This window comes from Molossus molossus, unplaced genomic scaffold (assembly GCF_014108415.1).
Source record: "Molossus molossus isolate mMolMol1 unplaced genomic scaffold, mMolMol1.p scaffold_m16_p_7, whole genome shotgun sequence".
Classification (NCBI taxonomy): Eukaryota; Metazoa; Chordata; class Mammalia; order Chiroptera; family Molossidae; genus Molossus; species Molossus molossus.
Genome location: NW_023425401.1, coordinates 17879270 through 17895838, shown reverse-complemented (window position 1 = coordinate 17895838; position 16569 = coordinate 17879270). Strand labels below are relative to the sequence as shown.

The 16569-nt window shown below is 39.1% G+C and overlaps 1 protein-coding gene and 1 pseudogene across 5 annotated transcripts in view; both read left to right on the top strand.

The window, feature by feature from the left end:
- Positions 1 to 3895, top strand: part of SP4 (Sp4 transcription factor) — a 72451-nt gene extending 68556 nt beyond the window's left edge. For 3 of the 5 annotated variants that reach the window (XM_036246551.1, XM_036246553.1, XM_036246548.1), the window contains one exon: positions 709 to 3895. In XM_036246551.1, coding sequence (XP_036102444.1) covers positions 709 to 956 — 248 coding nt within the window. In that variant the 3' untranslated portion in view covers positions 957 to 3895. The remainder of the gene's footprint in view (positions 1 to 708) is intronic. The other 2 variants (XR_004957324.1, XR_004957323.1) reach the window with 1 other exon arrangement.
- A 4979-nt stretch (positions 3896 to 8874) lies between these two features.
- On the top strand, positions 8875 to 8966 carry LOC118620570 (annotated as a pseudogene).
- Positions 8967 to 16569: the final 7603 nt, after the last annotated feature.

Below are 16569 nucleotides of genomic sequence, written 5' to 3'. Positions count from 1 at the left end.
AACCAATTTTTTTTACATGCCCCATCTAATATACACAGAATTAAAATGGATTTTTTCTTTTGGTAACATTTGATTAGTTTTTATCCCAGAATATAGGAGTGGGTAGTTCCAGTAAAACTAGCTTATATATTAAAGAGCACATTTAAGGATTCCTTAGTGTACTAGAACCTGAAAGTCTGATTCTTTGAGACCTAAAAAACTCTATTAATTGAAATTTAGTATGTGCCTCTCATTTTTGCATTGTGAGGAAATTCAATACACTATTAAATTACGAACTGATTTTATTTGAAATAGTTCTAAGGTATTTTCATGCTTTTAGGCATTATAACCAAAACCCAGACAGTAGTTTTTAAGGAAGAATAGACATGATCCTTGAACACTATATATTATGATACCTAAAGAGATTTTTGAGATCATCTGTTAGAAATCCTCTTGTTTCCTAGATGAGGAAACTAAAGCCCAGACTGGTTCTTTTACTTGCTTCAGCTTTTACGTCCCAGGACTTAGCAACACCAATTTGTGTTTTTCATTCCCAGTCACATGCTGTTCTCCTGGATTGCATTGTTTGATTGCATTTAAAAATAAAAACAAAGTATTTTGCAGCTAGTGAAGAGATAAAAGTGTAGTATGACCAGAAGAAAATTTTTTAATATTATTATTTTGTTTAAATAAAATGAATTACTATTTATGTGTTATTTTTCTGTTTAGGTGAAAAGAGATTTGAATGCCCAGAATGTTCCAAAAGGTTTATGCGGAGTGACCATCTCTCTAAACATGTCAAAACGCACCAGAATAAGAAAGGTGGTGGGACAGCTCTTGCCATTGTTACCTCGGGAGAACTGGACTCATCTGTTACAGAGGTGCTTGGCTCCCCAAGAATTGTCACAGTTGCAGCCATTTCTCAAGATTCCAACCCAGCAACTCCTAATGTTTCAGCCAACATGGAAGAATTCTGAAAAGTTACCTATAACAGAGACCTCTAGTGCTGCACTTAAGTTTACACGTACCTTTGAAAATCTGGAAGTGGGCTGGTCAAGTGGATTACAGAGTAGGAAATCATGTTTTCATTCTTGGCTTCTTTAAGTATTCCAAGATTTTGGGTCAACATGTGAAGTGTTGAATTTTTAAAAATACAAAAAGTAAATGGATGTACTGGAAACAGATAGAAAAGTATTTCCTCCATACTATAAGTTGTAGTTATTTGGAAATGTGTCACATAATGTTTAAAATGAATCTTCCCCTCTCTTAACATCATGTGTTAACATAGTTAGAAAGACAAACCTTAGTAGTTTGCAGGCTGGACCTTAATTGGACTTGTTTTCATTGAAATACTTTTCAGTCAGTAATAATTTGTATGGATTTTTTTTCTATAGCACAGAAAACAAGATAGTTAACTGACAATAGGGATGATACTTTATTTTCTTAGCTTGGTTTTTGGAAAATCAACTGAAAATTGTTTTGGCCGTCTTTTCTAAATGTTAGAAATTCTTCAACTGTTGAATTAGGAAAGTTCCAAAAAAGTAATCTGAGATGCATCTCTCAGATCTTTATTACCGCTACATTATAGTAGTGTGTATGCAGACAATCAGTGAAGTTTAATTACTCTCTCCATTTGGAGACACAAGAGGAACTTAGAGCTAAACCTTAGGTTAAATTTTAGATTAAAACCTTAGGAAAATACTGGGGGTGGGAATGGTTAAAACAAAACTCATAATAGCTTCAGAAAAATAAAATGAGGCAACTTAACATATAAGGTTTGAAGTTAGGATTGATTATATTCCTAATCCTGGGTTGTACCACAAAATTCATTTTAAGAGTTTATATTGGAAATATTTGCATAGAGTATAAATCAGTCTGTAGTTTCATATTCTGTAAATATGAGTTATGTTGACAATGTGCAAAATTCTTTATGCGTTGACTTGGTAGCCAAAGAAAGAGTTATCACTTTTTTTTAAAGGCCAGCAGAAAAATATCTTGTAACTACATTATAATTTCCATTTTCCTTTCTACTAAAAATTAGCCAATCCCATTTTATATCTAGTACTGTGTTAGAAGGCAGATGAAGAATTTATAACACAGTAATGTCTTTATATTATGTTAGTAGCTGAATTTTCCCTAAAAAGGCAGCCTAACAAATATGTAACAGGTGTGATATTATGAAGCAAAAATTATTTTTTAAAAATCAGAATAATTTTTAGTTAAATGACTAAAGAAAAAATGTATTTCATTGTTTATGCAAGGGTTTTATAGGAAAGATGGCCAAAAGTTTCATATGAAAAATACTTGGATTATATCAATAGCTTAAATATTAGTAAGATATTTCATATTTTAAAAGTGTATTTACACGGAATCATAATGGAATTGGAATTGACCATTTGAAAACTAAAGTTTTTAACAGCTTGGTTTATTAACATTATTAGTTTAGGGATTGTTTGAATATAGGTACATGTTTTCTTGTGCATTCTCTATTGTTTCAGGAACAGTACTACTCATGCGAATTCTCTTCCAAAATTGTGATATTTCTTGTATTTTTGATGAAGGAGAAATACTGTAATGATCACTGTTTACACTATGTACACTTTAGGCCAGCCCTTTGTAGCGTTATATAAAACTGAAGGTCTTTTGTGCTTTCAGTTTGTATAAAAAAAGCTTTGAGATTAAAGGAAAAAAATTTTACACTGTGGTTATAAATTTCAAGTTTCTTAAAGCTTTTGTAGACTTGTAACAAAGTCTTTAAATTTTAGTTGGATTTTGTAAATTGTTTTGTATATTTTATTTAATGTACTCTTAAAAACTGATGTATCTGGCTTTAAAACATCAGAATCAGTTTGTTTTGTTTGGTACAGAGGAGCATTTGGTAGTGTTAATTTTAATTTTATTATATAGGAGCTGAAACATCAAATATATATTTTATCTATCATTATGCTACACAATCAGTGCTATAAATTTTTTTATGCAAAGAAACTTTCTTAATGTTTGAATCATGTTTTCTCGGAGTGATACTTTTTGTTGATAATACCAAGTATGAGCTCTCTGCACCATTCCTCCATGAACCAGTTTTACTGCATACCTATGTATGCACTTCAGAAATGGAATTTATTTTTTAATCAACAATGAGGCCTATTATAAATTTAACAAACTGAATCTGGATAGCTTTATAGCGTATAAAATATATTAATTTGTGTTAGCAGGTGCACATTTCACCACTGAAATTAGAAATATTCTGACAGTCTGTTCTGCATACCATTCTGAATCCACTTTTCTGTCTTATAAGAATCGTAAATTTCAGTGTCCTTTATTTGACTCAGTGGGATATAGCTGTTATAAGTAATAGGGCACAGATGTGCAGTAGAGTCTTGTTTAATGGCATTTCACTGTTCATTCCCTTTGCCACTGTTATAAAACTTTTCTTTATTGTAATTATCAGTGCAAAGCTATGTATTTATCATGGTAGAACTCCAGTGTTAGAATAGTTTTTTCTTACAGTATACTTTCTTTGGTTAGGTTTGTGTATGTGTTGCTGATTACATTAGAACTTGATGTTAAGTCATTATTTATCATACTCTCATGAGAGCAGTAATAAAAGTGTGTAATCTAGGAGAAAAAGTTAATTTGTCAAACTTAGATAAGCATGATGTTTAGGTCCTATTTTTCAATTTTATAACTGTTTTATTGCAACAATATTTGTATTTAAGTCTTCATTTTAATGCCTTGTGGTGTTTTTTTTATGCATGTCACTAAGTTGTCATCCCACATAAATTGATGTGCAGCATAGGGTATTAAATCTACATAATGATTTAAAAACAGAAATAGTTGATGGTAAAATGTAAATGTTTTGCAAAAATTCCTTATAAAAAGTTTTGTAGTAACATTTCACTTGTAAATTTTTTTTTTTTTGTAAAAAAAAAAAAAAAAGAAAAGAAAATGGAAAAAAAAAAAAAAACATTAATTCAGAAGAAATCCTGTTTCCCATATCCTAGAATTTAGACAATTATTCTGCCAGCAAAGCCTCTGGGGCTGTAATTGACATTTTTACAGTGCTGATTTGTATAAAATTTGTTTTTTGTGGATTTGGAAATAAAATCATGTACAAGTTGTTGCCTGCAATAACAATTGCAAGTAACCTATAAAAATTCCCTTGAGTTTAACATGTTTCTTCATTTAATTATGTATACTGTAAAGTAGCAATAAATTCTTTAAACTATCAACCTTATCACAGTGAACACTGGAAAGAAAATACTTTCTTACTAGAAAATGTATCGGCAACTCTTCATAATTCCTGGTATTAAGAGCTGGTCACCATTTCTCTGAACAGACTGCCAAAGAACAATACAGATTTCATGTTAATTTGTAGCCATTGCTCTAGACATTTATGGAAATTAAAATTTGATTTAGGGACTTTTTTTACTTAAACATATTTAAGAAGTGTTAGGAAATTGTAGGGAAACTGAAAACGAAAACTAATTAAAACAATTTAAGATCACAGAAACACTAAGATGCCACAAAGATGCACAAAATCTGATGAAGAGCCTTACTGACATGATGACTGTGTTGTTATAACAACTTCGGTGAAATCAGGTTTCCAAGCCCCAGGCCAGAATAGATACAACAGGCAAAGTGTACTGGCCAGCTGATAGAAGACGCCAAAGAGTGTACATCTGTAGTGATCAGCGGCTGTATGGTGAATGGGTAGATTGCTTTGTATGGCAAAGCCCTAAGGTAAAGACATGGTTATATCACAGCCTGGTATAATGACGTGTTCGTAGATGACTCTGAATCAAGAAATAGTTAAATAGATGCTACTCTGCCAAGGAGTAAGTTTTTCAAAAGATGTGTGAAAACTAAAGATGTATATTTCAATTACCTGAAAAATGTACATTTGGAATCAGGGTGATGTTGTATAAAAGGGGAGATGGTGCAATTAGAAAGTTAACATTTTGTTTTTGTTATTAATATAGTAAAACCAGTTTGATTTTGGGAGTTCTAGGAACCACATAACCATGAACAAGACTGAATCAAAGAGAACACCATAAAATTAATGCTTTTTGTTTTATAATAGATTGTTAAAAGTTCGGCTGCTTAAAGGGGTGTAGAGACTTCAGATATGTGCAAGTTATTCAGCACATCTGAATCATGTATGACTGTGTGTACTGCTCAAGCCTTAATATCTGTTTTATATACACAACCAACTTAATTGCGTAGCAGGATTTTTAAGGCACATATTTCCATTCTTTTAAGATTTACTAATCAGTATAGACCTTAGGTTGTGTTCCTCTTGGTAGCATTGGCAATGAAATTGTTTATTTTTGGATATCTGAGAGTAATCTCAAGTGCCAAGGAGTTTAAAAAAGAGGGAAGGGGGAATATAAGCCTTATAAATCTTTGTTTTTTGTCTAAGGTAATAGTTTGTCTTAACGCTAGGATAATTTCTTTTGGAAGAAAAAAATAGGGTTACTAGATTTCAGAATATTAAGAAATACTCCATATTTTCATGTATTAAAGAAAATCATTGTACATTCTATATTCCCCAGTGAAGTCAACCAGGAAAATTGGGTGGCCATCCAACAGAATTTTCACATGAGTCTATATTGAAATGTTCCATAGAAACAAAATATTTTACCTTAAGTTTTTCAGGGAAACAGATAGCTGTGTTTGCCCCCAATTAACAATAATTCCTTTGCATTAACTGTGGCATTGTTTAAAATTTTGTTCAATGGAAGTAGAACAGGGTTTTTTGTCCCCTATATTTTAATAGAATTAAGTACATTTATATAGATAATATATATGCTAAGCATCACATTTTAGATATATATCAATATAACAGTTGGGTTGGGTTAGGAAATTCAAACTTCAAAATAAAACTCTTGTTTTTAAGGCTGCTGAAGGTAAACCACAGGAATTACAGCTAGGCCTAAATTTGCACATAGGGCCTATGATAAATTCTGTATAAAGACTTGTATCAATAGTCTTCATAAAATTACATTTTTACGTAGCCCTCCTATTTCCAGACACTAATTTGCTGCAGGACTTAACAATAGCAGTGACTAGTAGGTTGGTAGTTTGTCTCCACACTTGAACAGATATTAAGTGTGTACTTTGTACCAGGTGTCAGTCATAGAGCACGAATAAGACAACAATCTCCGTCCCTGCCCACACAGTTCACACATGCTAGAAGCGGTGAGGACAAAGGAGTATGCAGGTAGGACAGAGGTGGTGAGTGTGCTCAGGACAGCCTCCCTGAGGTGATGTCTGAGCAAAACTTGAAGTGAGGAGCAAGCACTGCAAGTCAGTGTACAAGGGGAGGCTGGGGGACGAGGAATCCAGCGGCAGGGATGAGTCCAAGGCTGGACCATGGCTGCAGACAGTCCAAAAAGGAGGTCAGCAGGAGAGAAGTAAGCAGCTTCCTATAGGCCGTGTGATCCTTGCCACCGGAGGGCGGAGGCCTACTCAGTGCAGTCCGGCTCCCTGCGAACAGCGAAACCCAGTGGTGGAGATCAGCTGGGAGGCAGCGGAGTGTGGTTTGGCCACTTACCAGCCACAAACGTTGGGCAAATGAACCTTTTTGCACCCTCTTTTTCTCACTTGCAAAATGGGATAATTACCTCATAGGTTTGTTAAAAGGATCAAATAAAATAACTAGCATGCCTCTGAAAATAATGTTAGATAGAAGTTATTAATTTTAAGTTAACCCAAAAAGTGAGGGGCATGGGATGTTTCCCAGCAGGCCCAGTGCTGAAATGCTTTGAAAACAGGCAACAATACATTGAAAAGTTAACTCAGTATTTCATAAAGGAAGAAGGGAGACATTTCAGTGGGGATTTCTTGATTCAACTGTATTTTTCTCAAACTATCTGCCTGTCTATGAGCTAGTTTGGGGTGCTCTATCTCAAAACTTTGTGAGGGTTATCTTTCTCTAATGCTAAGCAAAATTCAAGTTTCAAGTCTTAGTTTTTTTCTAATTTTGAAATCATTCTAACTACTTGCCTACCTCAGTGATAGCAGACAACCAAACAAAGCAAACCAATTAGTGAAAACAAATCACTCATGTGTGGTTCAATAGCTTTGTGGATGTTTGTGTGTGGATAATTATCTGTATTTAAAATCATAAATGGACTCAAGCTTATAGGGTGAAAGTAGTGTGTGTTCAGCTTCCTACCAAATTACAGTCAAAAAGTCAATGTCCAATTTGGTGTCCAAAGGTTTTCTTATTCTAGACAACTTCTTAGACTTGGTTCAGAAAAGAATAGGGTGTTCTATACTTATGAGCTCTAAGCTACTTTATATAGCTTTTCAGATTCTTTGTGGAATAAGAGGATACAGACCAGTAACTCAGCCAAACTGGCTTAGTGTCCTGCCAAGACTCGGGCACCTCTGGCGGATCCTGCTCTACACTTCCAGCCTTGTCCATGGAACTATCTTACCTTGGCTTCGGGTTCCTAATCTGACTTGCCCCTTTAGTTCCCAAGTCTACCTTTGGAGATCCTGTTTTTCAAACAGTCAGTCAGTACATTTATTGAGCACCTATTGTGTGCCAGATTCAGACGCAAGGGATGCTGTTCCTCTTTTGTGCACTAACCCTGCCTCCTTGAATCCCTAGACTTCCAGAGGGCTTGGGATCCCCTCGCCCCACTCCCGGGCTGGCCAGCTCTGCAGAGGCAGGAGCACACTGAGCATGCAGCTACAGGGAGGCGCCAAGGCTCAGATCCTGTTGGGCCAAATTAAGATGAACAGGTTTCGAGTCAGAGTCAGAGAGCCAAGAAGTCAGGCCCTGCGAGCAAAGATCAGACAGAAGCAAATTACAGGGAAGAGGAGGAAATTAAACTTGAACAGTTGTCTCAAACACCCATTAGTCTTTGAATCATGCCTTTCTGATGGTTGGCTTGGCTCAAATTGTTATTTATTATCCTGCTATGAAATGTGGTTTAATAAATATTTTATTGATGGTAATATTATTTTTGAGATGTAGAAGCCATAATAAAGTTATGTATTCTGGTAAAATCGTCCTAGCTTGTATAATTTTATGTTGGAATTAAATACATCAGAAATTCATGGTGCTATGTAAAGGCCATCATGGTCTCCAAGTGTTTGGTCAACCTGACAAGTTTGAAAACTGCTGTGAGGGAAATAATTTAAAGGCTCACAATAATAATTTAAAGGCTCACAATAAGCTCACTGAAAAAAGATTCCAACTTAGTTCAGGAATATTGTAAATGGTTACAACCTTAACTTCACTGTGTCTTTGAAGCTTTCTTTATGTTATATTTTAACTTGTTTGTGAAATATATGTATGTGTGAAATGTGTGTGGTGTGTGTGTGTTTGGTGAAGTATCATATATTTCTAATTACAGTTCCTAAGTCAGAATTAAATTTATAACTTACTCTGGTTTTGTATTGTAGTTGCTTCCTCTCACTTTCTATATGGACAGAAAGATAACGTCGTTAGAAAGTTAAGCCCTATTCTGATGATGACATGTAATCTTATTTGAATTATCATTTTTATGGAGTAAATTGTGACTGGAACAGTTTGGAGTCCTTCAGAAGAAGCCTCAGTCCTGCATTTGTCGTCTTGTTTGTTTTGCAGAGTACTGGTGATGCTAAGTTCTCTGAAGTACCTTCACCAGTGTCACAAGCGACTGAGAGTACTTTCGTTCTTGTGTCCAATTGTAAATGTAGACTTTGACATTTAAAAAAAAGGGCAAACCTACCTAAAGGATTTTATTCAGTTAATCATTTTGCAGATATAAGATACATTCTATATTTTAAGGAAAAGTTACCTTGTTTACAAAATGTTTTTAAAATATTAATTTTCTTTGCAATATAATCCTTACCTGAATTTACGAACTTGACAAATTATCTGAAGAATTTATGCGATGAGTGCTCACTTCGCAGCACATGCACTGAAAACGGAACGATGCAGAGAAGATTGGCATGGCCCCTCTCAAATTCGGGACGTGTTCCATAGTTTTACTAAAGAGCCTCTGCACAGCAAAAGAAACAACCATCAAAATGGAAAGGGAACCCACTGTATGGGAGAGCATAATTGCCAATGATACATCAGATAAGGGGTAATTTCCAAAAAATATAGAGTGTTCATACAGCTCAACAAAAGGAAGACAAAGAACCCAATTTAAAAATGAGCAGAGGACCTAAAGAGACACCTCTCCAAACAGGACATACAAATGGTCAAGAGACATATGAAAAAAGGCTCAACGTCACTAATCATCAGAGAGATGCAAATTAAAACAACTATGAGGTATCACCTCACACCTGTCAGAATGACCGCCATCAACAAATCATCAAACAAGTGCTGCTGAGGGTGTGGAGAAAAGGGGACTCTAGTACACTGCTGGTGGGAATGCAGACTGGTGCAGCCACTATGGAAAACACTATGGTGTTACCTCAAAAAATTAAAAATTGAACTGCCATTTGACCCAGTGATCCCACTTCTAGGAATATACCCTAAGAAGCCTGAAACACCAGTCAGAAAGAATATATATCTACCCCTATGTTCATAGCAGCACTATTTGCAATAGCTAAGATCTGGAAACAGCCCAAGTGTCCATCAGTAGATGAATGGATAAAAAAGCAGTGGTACATATACACAATGGAGTACTATGCAGCTGTAAGAAAGAAGGATCTCTTATCCTTTGAGATGACATGGAGGGACCTGGAAAGCATTATCCTAAGTGAAACAAGCCAAGCAGAGAAAGACAAATATCATATGATCTCATTTATTTGTGGAATATAATGAACATAACAGTCTGAGGAATAGGGTAGACCCAGAGACGTGGAAGTAGGGTACAGACTGACATTCCTCAGAAGGGGCGCGGGGGACAAAAGGGATAAACCACAGAACTTATAGGCATGTATACATAACCGATGGACATAGACAACAAAACTGGGGACGTAGTGGGAGGGAATAGGAAGGAGGGAGTCAATGGGGGGAGGAGAAACATCTGTAACAAAAAAAATTAATAAAAAGAAAGAATTTATGCTATGAGAAAAGAGGTGATAATCACCAGAGAATACAGTCAAATAAAATATTTGTCTTCAGTTTATATATTTTGTTCTAATAAAAATAATGGTCAGAATTATGATTTAAATATTTATGTTCTTTACTAAAAAAAAATATATGATGTCTTTTAACTCTGGCATTGTTCAGAGTTCTTCCAAAATAATTATGATCCTTAATAAAATAACTCTCCTGTTTTATTTTATTTTTTTTGTAGCTGAGCTATAACGTTGACCTAAAAATACATCCAGCTTGTGAATCCAGAGGACATTGCTTTGTTCTCAAGAATCTACAACAACTAATAGAAATGTAGACATAGTTAGATATCAAACTAAGAGTTAATCTATTACAAGTTCAGTTCATTCCCCTTAGGTAAAAGAATATTAGAGTAATTATTGGTTCTGCCCTCTTTGTAAGGGGCTGGCAATTCTGGGCACGTGGTGAGGGCTCCTCGGTGCTGGCAGGATCGGGGCATGAAGAGGACGTGGTAATTCTTGGAGATGTCGGAATGTTCCAGGTACGTGTGATACTCTGTCCTGGAACAATTCACTATATATATATATATACACACAAAAATGCAAATAGTGCTTACTGGTTTAGGAAGAAAATTTTGCGATGTTACAATGGGTTATAATGTAAATAAAAAAGATGTAATATATAATGTAAATAGAAAAAGGGAGATTTACCTGACCTAAGTACACTATCCTCCTGCTCAGATCCCTCTCTCCGCTGAATAAGTATCACAGGTGAAAGGGCTTTGTAAACCATTGAGAACAGATGCAAGGCCTACTTCTACACACCGGTGATGCCTTCACTGTGGGAGGGTCTCCCATCCTCACCTGGTTCCCACCTGTGCCTGACTCGAAGCACTTGCTCTGGGCTTGAGTCCTCATTTCTGATTTCAAGGAAAGGTTTGGCAAGCAGGAATAGAAATAATAATGTTTAATACAATTTAGGAAAGCTTCACAAATGATTGTGCTTTTACCTTCTACAACTTAACTCCCTTTCATGTTATTCTGATGAATTTATTTAATCTCTAAATCTTGTCTGGAACTAGTGCTCCTAAAATAAAGCTGCTTCTGGCTCTGATCACGTGTAATTTATTCTCTTTTTATAGATTTATTTTTCCTCCCTCCCTTCAGAGCTCTGCCTTTTTCCCTGGACTAAAATTGCCTGGGTCACAGAAGTCCTTCCCTTCCTGGCTTTTTTTTTTTTATAGAATTTTTTTTCCCTTTTTTTAATTTATTGGGGTGATACTGGTTAATAAAGATATATAGGTTTTGCCCTGGCCAGTTTGGCTCAGCGGTTAGATCATCGGCCCACGGACCAGAGAGACCGAGGTTCGGTTCCCACTAAGGGCATGGACCTCGGTTGCAGTTTGTCCCCGGCCCCGGTTGGGGTCATGTTGGGGTCATGTGGGTGGCGACCACTCAATGTGTCTCTCTCACGTCGATGTTTCTCTCTCTCTCTCTCTTCCCTCCCTTCCCCCTCCCGCTCTATCTGAGGATAAGTGCAAAAATGTCCTCGGGTGAGGATAAAATTAAAAAAACAAGCTATACAGGTTTCAGGTGTACACTTTCACAAGGCATCATCATGGATTGTGTTGTGTGTCCACCACCCCACATCAAATCTTCTCTCATCAGAAGGGCTTTTTTCCTTTTTTTTCTTTTTTTATGTGTCTTAGTGTTTTTTTATTTTTTATTTTTAAATCTTTATTGTTGAATGTATTACAGATATTCCTCATTTTTCCCCCATTGACCCCCTCCTCCCCACTCTCGCCCCCCCCTCCCTTTTCACACTATTGTCTGTGTCCATTGGTTATCCATGTAAGTTCTTTGGTTTATTTCTTCCCACCCTCCAACCCCTTTCCCTTTGAGGTTTGTCAGTCTAGCAATGAATTTGTGCTTCTTAATCTCTTCACCTTTTTCACCCATTCCTCCAACCCCTCTCCCAACTGGCAACCAACAAAATGTTCTCTGTATCTATGAGAATGTTTCTGTTCTGCCTGTTCATTTTGTTTGTAGATTCCATTGTCGATAGATATGTATTCATTGCCATTTTGTTTGTTCATATATTTTATCTTTTTCTTCAAAAAGACCCTTCAACATTTCACATAATAACGGTTTGGTGGTGATGAACGCCTTTAACTTTTTCTTGTCTGGGAAACTCTTTATATGGCCATCGATTCTAAATGACAGTTTTGCAGGTTAGAGTAATCTTGATTGTAGGTTCTTGCTTTTCATCACTCTAAATATTTCTTGCCACTGCCTTCTGGCCTGCAAAGTTTCTTTTGAGAAGTCAGCTGACAGCCTTATGGGAACTCCCTTGTAGGTAATTATCTGCTTTTCTCTTTCTGCTTTTAAGATTCTCTCTTTGTCTTGAACCTTTTGAATTTTCATGATGATGTGTCTTGGTGTGGGCCTCTTGGGGTTCATCTTGTTTGGGACTCTCTGTGCTTCCTGGACTTGTATGTCTGTTTCCTTCACCAAGGTAGGGAAGTTTTCTGCCATTATTGTTTCAAACAGGTTTTTGCTTTCTTGTTCTCTCTCTTCTCCTTCTGGCACCCCCAAGATGCGAATGTTGGCACGCTTGAAGTTGTCCCAGAGGCTCCATACACTATCCTCATTTTTTTGGATTCTTTTTTCTTTTTGCTGTTCTGATTGGGCATTTTTTTTGCTTCCTTATATTCCAAATCAATGGTTTGCTTCTTGGATTTACGTACTTTACTATTGAATCTGTGTAAATTATTCTTTATTTCAGTTAATGCCTCCTTCATTTCTGACTGTGCATCCATAATTTCTGACTGGTCCTTTTATATGCTCTTAAGGCCCTCACTAACTTCATTGAGCATCCTTATAAGCAGTATTTTGAACTCAGCATCTGTTAGGTTGCTTATCTCCATTTCACTTAGTTCTTTTCTTGGGATTTTGTTCTGTTCTTTCATTTGGGATCTGTTTCTTTGTCTCCTCATTTTGGCTTCCTCCCTGTGTTTGTTTCTGTGTATTACTTAACGAGAGATATGGGGCTATCTGAGACCAGATGCTGCTTGTTTGAAAGAATTTAGAAAAACCTGAAGCAGGATCCAAGACAGGCCAATCCTATGGTTAAGCAACTGGCAACAGCTTGGGTGGGCCTGAAAGTTGGGTGGGGCGGGGCCTCAGGGAGTCACCAGGGCGGGGCTACCAGTGTGAGCCAGGTTGCTGGAGTCCCAGATATGGAGACTGTCTGCCGCCCGGGAAGGGCTCACCAAAGGAACAAAGGCCTCTGACAGCACGTTTGACCCGGGAGAAAGCCCCCTCTCCAGCCCTGCTCCAGTGCCAAACAGCTCAGTTCTTCCTTGTATGTCTCTGGCGCCCCTCCAGCTGCCTCCCCTCCGAGCTTAGAGGGAGTGAGTCCGATAAGCCCGTGGGCGGGCCTTTTAAGGAGCTGGCTGGGGCTCCAGCCGCTTCAGCCTCCCTGAGCCTCAGTTCCTGCTGGTTTTCCAGCCAGAAGTGATGGGGATTCTCTTCCTGGCACTGGAACCCTGAGCGGGGCACCTGGTGTGGGACGGGGACCCCTCAGTCCTCAGGGAGGACCTTCCCAGCCGCGGGAGCCTCCTGATTTGTATCCGCCACACGTGGGTGTGGGCCCAGCCCGTCCCCTCCGCCCTCCTACCAGTCTCGTGTGGCTGCTGCTTTAATCCCGTAGTTGTAGGACTTCCCTTCAGCTCGATGTCAGGCGGTTCTGGAGGATGGTTGTTCTGTAGTTTAGTTGTAACTTTGATGTGGTTGTGGGAGGACATGATACCGGGTTTACCTACCCGCCATGGTGACCAGAGGTCCAGCAGGGCTTTTTTCAATTCAACAAGTACTGGGACAAAAGTATTGCGGGAGGTCCATACCAGAGCTGCAGGGGGTTTAAAAACTGGCAGGTTCCTAGCAAGGAAGAAAAGCCGGGAGGTCCGCTGTCACGCGGAGGACACAATTCACACTGTGTGTGTGGAGGGGGGACACACGTCGCACTGTGGGGGGAGGGACACACGTCGCACTGCGCAGGGGGAGGACACCGAGGCCGCAGGGTCTCCTCTCCTGGGCGCCTGCCGCTGCCTTCTGCGAGCTCCCTTGCCCTTGGCAGGTTTCCAGCGAACCCCGGTCTGTGTGTCCTTCACCCCCTTGCTTCTGTGTCAATACCTCTGAAAATCCAGATATTAAAATTCCTCAAATCACGTTTTTCTCAGCTTTCCTCTGTTTTTCTTTTTCTCCTTTCAGAATCTGAAGTTGACCTCAGCCAAGAATCAAGTCCCTTTAATGTTTAGTCACACTTTTAAAAAAAGTAATCAAGTCTTATAATGCATGGGAAATCATGTTAGTCAAACATGACATGTCCCATGATGTTGCATGTACTGGGGGCGTCTGAGAAAAACTACCTCCAGCACCTTTCGCAAGCGGACATGTCCCCCGTTCCCTGGCGAACAGAACCCAGACTTTGCTCAGGCGCCTCCTAGTGGCCATCTCCTTAGGAGGAGGCTGGAGCAGGCTCTTGATCAAGGAGGCTGACCGAGGAGGTCTTACCCCTCTTCCCCAATTCCAGGTTGAGACATGGGCGTGTGATGTAATTCTAGCCAGTCAGAAGGAAGGAGGAGTCTTCTGGAAGGTTTTGGAAAGTTTTCTTCACCCATTGTCACCTGCATGGAGTGCTAGAAAATCTAATTGCCACTTAGCAACCAAGAGAAGAGGAATCACTGAACTATTAGAGACCACAGAAAAGAGGTGTGCACAACAGTCGCATCCTGAGTCATCGAGTGAAGCAGCCCACGACTTCTCTACAACCAGACTCGTTGTGTGCGATGCTGACCGCTTCCGGTGGCACCACTGTGAGATGGATTTCTGGTCACTGCGGTGCCGAGCAAAGCCACCTCTCTGGGCCCCGCGCAGGACTGCACGCGTGGCCGTCACTGTCCAGTCCCACTGCTGGGGTCCTGACTCTTCTCCTCGGGGCTCTCTTTTTCCTTGTCAGGCATCTTCTTACTCTTTTAAACACTCTGTCCATCAAATTTGAAGAGTTGTGAAGTCGGATCATTTACCCTCAGAGGAACTGTGTGACTGGTGCCAATGGTTGGGGGCATTTTCGGCTCAGCAAACCGTGGAGGAAGCTTGTTATGGAGACTGGACGTAACCCGCTGCTCGTAGTGTGAGGCTGGTCCTGAAGGCTGAGTCTGAATTCATCCTGGGAGGGGCTCAGCAGGAACCCCGCTGCCCCAGACTGGCTAAATGTGCACCTTGCCTTAGGCACAGTCTTTCGCCTCTCTCAGTGTCAGAACCATGACTCTGTCGTTTTTACTGCCCCTTGCCCCTCACATGCTCATGTCCTTACCCAGTTTTATACCTTAGTAAAATACTTTTCCAGCTTTATTGAGATATAATTGACATATAACATTGTGTAAATATAAGGTGTACAATGCGCTAATAAGATACACATATACTATGAAATGATTAATGTAAGTATAACTCCTTCATGACCTCACATAATTACCTTTTTTGTTTGTTTTTTGGTGTGGTGGTGACATTTAAGATCTACTCTCTAAGCAACTTTCAAGTATACAATACAGTATTGCTCACTGTGGTCATGATGCTGTACATTGTATCTGCAGAACTTAGCTATCTCCTGATGGAAGCCTGTACCCTAGAACCAGCACTGCCGCCTTTCCCAGCCTCAGCCCAACCCGGCTCATTAGGTATGTTCTCTACTTTTCTGCTACCACAGGTCACAGCGCTGCTAAACAGCTTGCAGCGGCATCAGGACTCTCCCTTCCTTCTGGTCCAGTACGGTTTCCCCGCTCTCGTCTTCACCCACAGCCTCCTCCATCTTCCACAGCGGGGTGCACGTTTCATCGAGGTTTTACCAACGCATTCCTAAAGGTCTTTGCAGCTTCTTCCCACTCCCACACGTTAGGTACTTGTTATGGCAACACCTGCTTTTAGGTACCACAACCTGCATTCTAAGTGATCCTAAAACCCAGTGGTTTAAGACAGTAAACATTTATTGTTTCCCGGTTCCTATGGGTCAGTAATTTCAGAGAAGCTTAGTTGGGTGGTGCTGGCTCAGGGTCATTTGGGTGATTACAGTTAGAATGTGGGCAGAGGCTGAGGTCATCTGAAGCTTTGACCGGGGCTGTAGGATTCGCTTCCAGGATGGATCACTCACTGGCCTGTGAGGGCCTCTCCATCGTGTGTGATCCGAGCGGACAGAAGGAAGCTGTTGTGTTCCTTATGACTAGTCAGTCACAGCACTGCCACTGTATTCTCGTCATTAGAAGAGTCAGTAAACCCAGCCTTGCCTTCAAAGGAATTATAATAGGCTCCATCTTTTGGAGGCAAGAGGTGTTGATGAATTTATTTATTTTTGTGGGGGTTTTATTTCCTTTAATAAAATTGAGATATAATTGACCTATAACATTGTGTTTATTTAAGGTTTAAGGTGTGCAACATGTTGATTTGATGTGTTTATATACTGCAATATGATTTTCTTTTGGAGGGAAGGAGTGTTGATGAAAACTACCACAGGAGGGACAGGGAGGA